The 6,000-nt window shown below is 39.0% G+C and overlaps 1 protein-coding gene across 3 annotated transcripts in view; it reads right to left on the bottom strand.

Annotated features, from left to right (window-relative positions):
- Window positions 1–6,000, bottom strand: part of NCAM1 (neural cell adhesion molecule 1) — a 141,954-nt gene that overhangs the window by 21,890 nt on the left and 114,064 nt on the right. For all 3 annotated transcript variants that reach the window (XM_085316889.1, XM_085316887.1, XM_085316888.1), the window contains one exon: window positions 1,914–2,038. In XM_085316889.1, the coding sequence (XP_085173015.1) occupies window positions 1,914–2,038 (125 nt within the window). The remainder of the gene's footprint in view (window positions 1–1,913; window positions 2,039–6,000) is intronic.

Below are 6,000 nucleotides of genomic sequence, written 5' to 3'. Positions count from 1 at the left end.
GAAAAAAAAAAAAACAAGAAAGTTTCTCGATACTTTTTCAGGACAGGCGGGACATCCATAGCCATTGTAGCTGATTTAGCTTTCTACGTAACTCATACTGCAGACTTATATCCAGGAAATCTTCCATCAATCCTATACATTTTGCCTGCACAATGAGATATCTCCTGCAAGGACAATCACCTACTCTTCTGGAAAGATTCCAGATCACAAAGAACTTGTAATATTCCTACCTTTAGGGCCTGAAGAATGACAAACATTATTGGGCAAAATGTTACACCAGAAAAACATCCTCCTTAACAAATGTTTATCTCCTCACTGGAGGAGAGAAACAGTTAATCCCACCACACACACATTTCTTCCTGCAAAATCATCTCCTATGTATCATCTTTGTGAACTTCTCATAAAAAGAAGACAGGAAAAACTCGATAAAGAACAATGTTTGCTCCATTCAAGATCTGACAGAGCAGAGAAAAGCTATTTTCTGTATCTTCGCAGTTATATTGCGATTAACGTAACTACGCCTATTTGACACTCCGTGTCAGYGAATGTTTTGAAGGTCTAGGTGGTCCAAACTCACCCAGTCTCCCAGACTTCTAGAAGGGACTGGAATGCACTAACAAGCTTTTCCATCTCCACTAGAATTCACGGTTCTGTCACAGTCAAGTGCCTTTTAAAAATTCTAGAGACCCTCCTATTCCTGAGGAGCTCYGAGTAACTTGAAAAGCACAAAATGGTGGAAAGGAATATTCTTATGATTTCTAGACAAGAGTATCAAGTTCACGCTGTGACTCTAAGGATTGTTCATTTGCAATACGTAAGGAAATGATTACCTAATAGCTGAAACAGACTAACTTGGGAGCACATCTGCCAGACCCAGTCATAAGTGTCCATTTTTTTTTAATAGCTGGGAAGCTTCTACGTTTTACCACAAAAGCATTGGTGCAGCTGAGCTGTCCCTAGATGTATTAATACTGAGACAAAGCATACAGACAATAGAATAAAGCTTCAGTAATTTCTAAAAATTCTTCCTGCTGCTTTAAGGATTTTTGGATTTTCAATGACACTCTGCCAAGTTCATATTCCTCAAGCTAAGCAATCTCTCTTGAMTGGCTGTTATTTCATTTCCTGTGGTAGAAACAAAATCAAATACCATCTAACACAAAACAAAAGTGTGTTTAGCTTACAGCAATACTAGCTGCTCATCAAATGGAAATTCTTCCCTAGATCAGCGCTGAATGTTTTGTTTAATCACAGAACCATGTGTTTTCCAATCCCTGGCAATTTACAATTTACATAGGCAATGAGAGCTAGCTTAGCTATGCCTAAAAGAGAATTGCTTCAAATAGCATCTTCCATATGGCTACAGATACGGACAACTCTTACCTTATCTGAATCTCTGCTAAATACACTGAATCTGCTACTCAATAATCTGTGGAATAATTCAGTACTGAAACATCCATTATGCAAAAATTTGGCAATTTGAATGACACACACAGAGGAGTGGTTAGATACGTGTCTGAAGACAAGCAACGCTCCACACTATGAGCCTTTGGTCTCAAGGTATTTCAATTGTCGCTGGCAATCCTGTTTCGTAAGTATTTGAAGTGGACTTATGCTATGTGCATGTAATTGCCATATGCCCACAGTTCTGCAGGAGGCACTTAGCATGGAGGAGTAATCTTTCATAATCAAAGTCAAGGAAAAGAAAACGAGAAAGATTTTGGATGTTTCTCCTTTGCATGTAACATCTCTTATCCTATCCACGATCACTCCATCTGCTTGGCGTATTTTCCTGCACTGACCTACCTGTATGTTCTAAGCTTTAGGATCCACTGCGGTAGCTGCCTGTATAACGAAGCCTGAGTACTCAACAGGCTAAATAAAAATCAGGCTTGAATGTCAGACATACTTACAGCTTTGTATTTGATCAGATAATGCCTAATTGGGGAGCCACCATCATCCTGCTTGATAACATTCACTTTAATGGAGTTTCCATCTTCTCCCATCTGACCTTCCAGTTTGGGTGCGCTGGGTTCCCCTGAAATAATGGTGGATTCATGTTTAATTGTTCAAAAATTTCATTAGAAAAGAAGTACTAATCAAAATCAGTAAAAATGCTTCATCAGAATCAGGCACAAAGTACACTGTGCACACCTAGGGACACAAATATTTGTAAGACCCAAGTGTTTTCAGCATTTAGCAGCTCTTTTTCATTTTTGTGTGTGCCTAAATGGACACAGAGGCTAAGCAGAAAGGACCTCAAGGATGTCTTGGAGCAACAAACCACTCTTCATTGTTTTTATTCTAAAATGCTGTTGTGAAACATCAGGAAAATGTCAAGTTAGGGTACAAGGCAAACATGCAATCTGCTTCTCTGAAATGTTGATGAAAGGAGCATCATTGAAAAGGAACATGGTATTTGTCACACAGACCTGTATTTGTAYTTAGAGTGCTGTTTAGGCTTTACAGTCCTTTCACCAGAAATTCACTTATGTGGTCACTTAAATGGATGTGAAAAATGGTACTGAATCACAGCCATGCAAGTTTTCACTCAGTTTGCACTGRTGTAACTAACTGCAAGGAATACAGGCTGCAGAGAACTAGACCCCTTCATGCTTCTGTAATAACTATTTAAGAGAAACAAACTATCATTTCCTAATTTGCATTCCCCTGACATCAGCAAAAAGAAAGAAAAAAAAGAAAGGAAAAAAAAAAAGAGAGATTTCCCTCTCCTCTCCAGGTCTTGCTCACTTACAACTGCAACCTGTCTCACCAGAGTCTCTAAGAACTGTCATTTTATAGACAGTTCCCCCATAACCTCCACAGATGTACTGTAGAAGATGGTTCCCCACTCCCCAGCCTGAGTATTTCCTTCTTGTACTTTTACTATACTTCCCTTGACAAAAGTCAAATCCACACCTTGTCTATTTATTTAGAAAGCTTCCTTTCAGAAATACTGCAGTAGATTACTGAAGACATATGCTTTCTATTTCCTCTTTCACATTACCCCAGGGATCAGTTGTTCCCAAAGTGCTTTGATAGCCTGTAAGCTCACTGTGGAAGAGGAATTATTACCTACTTATTTGTTTTTGTGAAAAAAGAAACCAGTCAACCAAACAACTCCCACCCCAACAACATATATATTAAACTAGCAAAAGACTTAAATGGTAAAGGAACAGTTCTCTCCCTTTTCAAAAACAAAAGACCACAAAAGAGCTCAGATTCTGCTAACCGTTGGTCAGAGCTGGAGTGCTTGCTTTGCTCCATTTTATGGAAAGGCAAGAMGACATAGTTTCCTCCATGACAATACTCCTCAGAGACGGGACTTAGAATCATATTCCTAAAGCTCTGAAATGTCCCATGAGCTTAAATGCCAGTGAAAATTAGTAAGACTTTGCAAAATTTCTTTTCTATTGAAACTTGCTAGTTTTTTTATATATATATATATACTACTTTCTGTTTATTTATCACTATCTCTGTGATATAACCTAAGTGCTCAAGTCATTGATTCTGGGCTTTAAAATTGCTTAAGATTTTGGACCATTTTAGCTGTTATTTTGGCTGCCCTTCCTGATTCAGAAACATGATATTCTTTGTTAAGCACACATATACCCTAAACCAATAAAAGTGCATGGAGAAGTCAGCAATACACTATTACTAATAACGATGTGTACAAGCACTACTGCAACAAAGCATTAAGACCACAGTGAAGATACTTCCTGTCAGAACATATCTGTCTCATCTAACTAATACATTTTGGGAAAGGAAGCAGACAATGTTGACTGCCATCCGTCCAAACAAACAAGTGTTAAACAAATCTATCATTATTTGTTCCAAAACTACCAGGCAGAGGTATTTTTCACTGTCCTGACAGCCATGTTTGTTTATGTAGACTTAAACCATCATGTCAGCTCAAATTCATCACAGCGAGCAGTGCTGAACACAGCTCACGCTCCCTTCTCCCTGCAGGTGTTGAGGGAAGGAAAAGGGGGCATTATCCTGTCCCCTCCAGGGMCCTGCACTTTTCTGGCACCCAGCAGAAGCCTGAAGGACACAAACCATAAACTCCAATGGAAACAGGAACATGTTCATGAGCAGGGCTCCTATAGAGCACCTACAGAGAGGCAACAAGGCAAACTGGCAACAGGGCAAACAGTCAGAAAGAACACACACTCCTTCAGCACAGACTGGTGATCACTAGTGGTTTTACACTGAACRGCTGGTCTGTAAAATCAAAAATATCACTTGCTAGGATTTTTCTCAAAACAGATGAGCAGAAAGCTACACGTTTAACTCCTTCTCCTTTGTTTTACTCCACTCTGCTTTCTGAATCCCCATTACCAACCCAGGATAAACAATGACTTCTCTCTCATACTCTACTGCATCTCTGGTGCAGTTTTCTTATTGGGAAAGTCTATGTCTGAAGAGCAGTGGTCAAAGTGGTACTTCTAAAATACCGGCAAAAAAATACATCCAAAATAATAAACAAACAAAGGCAGCACAGCAAGTTCTTTCYGTTTTTCCTCTGTGGTAAATACCAGCATTTCTTTCTAAAGCACTCATGTTTCATCAGCATTTCCTTTCTGAAGATTCATCACTAAGGAACTAAGACAGGACTGTCTTATTTCAGACCACGCCATTTGCACTTGCAAACTGAACAATTTACTTGGGAGCCACTCAGTGGGTGTTAAATACCTGGACAGTTTTAGAAACACTTTTAGGAGCCTATCTACATCTTCAGATATCTAAGCAGCTCCAACACCCTGTGCTGTAGGATTAACTGCCAAATAAGTAAAGTCACTTTTCAGGAAAACAAATGACTTTATCTATCATGAAGAGCCACCAAGCCTTATGGAGTACATGAGCAAGGCCCAGAACACAGCAAAGGCACAGACCAGTGCTTTGAAATTACCTTAGGAATCCTGGTTAAGAAGGTGTTTTAGGCTTCCTGTAATTTCTACCCTCAATTTAAGACTGAGATGTGTTTGGGAAGGTAAAGCATCCATTTGGGGATACTGGGAGCAAYAGATATACTTTACAGTACATCTGTCACAGAAAAGTGGTTGTAAGATTTTTATTTTAGTATAGTGTCACATTATCAGACTCATCTCTAAAATGTCCCTTCTCTCATTCTCATTACTTAAATACTCTTGCACTGAAGATTTCAACCTGTTAACTGTTCTGAATCCTCTCTATAATTCACTCTAGTGTTTTCAAGGATGATAGTTCCTACCCTTTCTCATCCCAGTTCATCTGGTTGGCTACTTTATTCCATCCTTCCACACTTTTGTATTTCSTCTTTGCTTTCTCAACAAAAAACTAACACAAGCAATACAATGTGATCTAGCATAGCAAAAGTAGTCAAACTTTTAGTAAAATGTACTGCTGGGCTCCTGATGCTTATCCACTGCAATCTATTGTTACTAACAATGAAAATTAGGCTGGAAATTGATTAAACAAATTGATAAGATATATTTTGTGCCACTAACTTGCCTCTCTTTAGGTAGGAGCTCCTGAATTTTTCCATGGGGCCTTATGCTAACTGGTGTGAGTGAACAGAGCTGCCTTGAAACGATGGGTATAGAAGATTTAGTCTTAGGTGAACTTAAGAGTGTGTTTCAGAGCTGACCAAAAGAAATTTAAGTATAGAGCATACAACAGATCACGCCCATGGTGTGTTTTGCTGTGCACCCTGAATCCAAATACACTTCCCAAATCTTTACGGCTCCAGCTGTTGGATATTGCGTACAAACTTCACCATTCCTGTTCAAAGCAACCTATGGTTCTGCTAAAGCACCTCTGTCTTCACTTGCAGTGCTACTTCTGATTTGGACAATGACCTTTCTTGAACACATGCTGACAGATAATCATGTAATCATTTAACCTAATTAAATGATGACCCAATTCTTAACATATCCAAATGAGAACAAGATCAAGACAATGAAATGGTAACATCTGCAACTTAAAAGCCTGAACATATCGAAAGGAAAATGAGGCCAA

The sequence above is a fragment of the Rhea americana genome, unplaced genomic scaffold (genome assembly GCF_003343005.1).
Source record: "Rhea americana isolate MKP2758 unplaced genomic scaffold, rheAme1 scaffold_48, whole genome shotgun sequence".
NCBI lineage: Eukaryota > Metazoa > Chordata > Aves > Rheiformes > Rheidae > Rhea > Rhea americana.
Note: the sequence above shows the minus strand (reverse complement) of the source record. Positions and strands in the feature narration are given on the sequence as shown.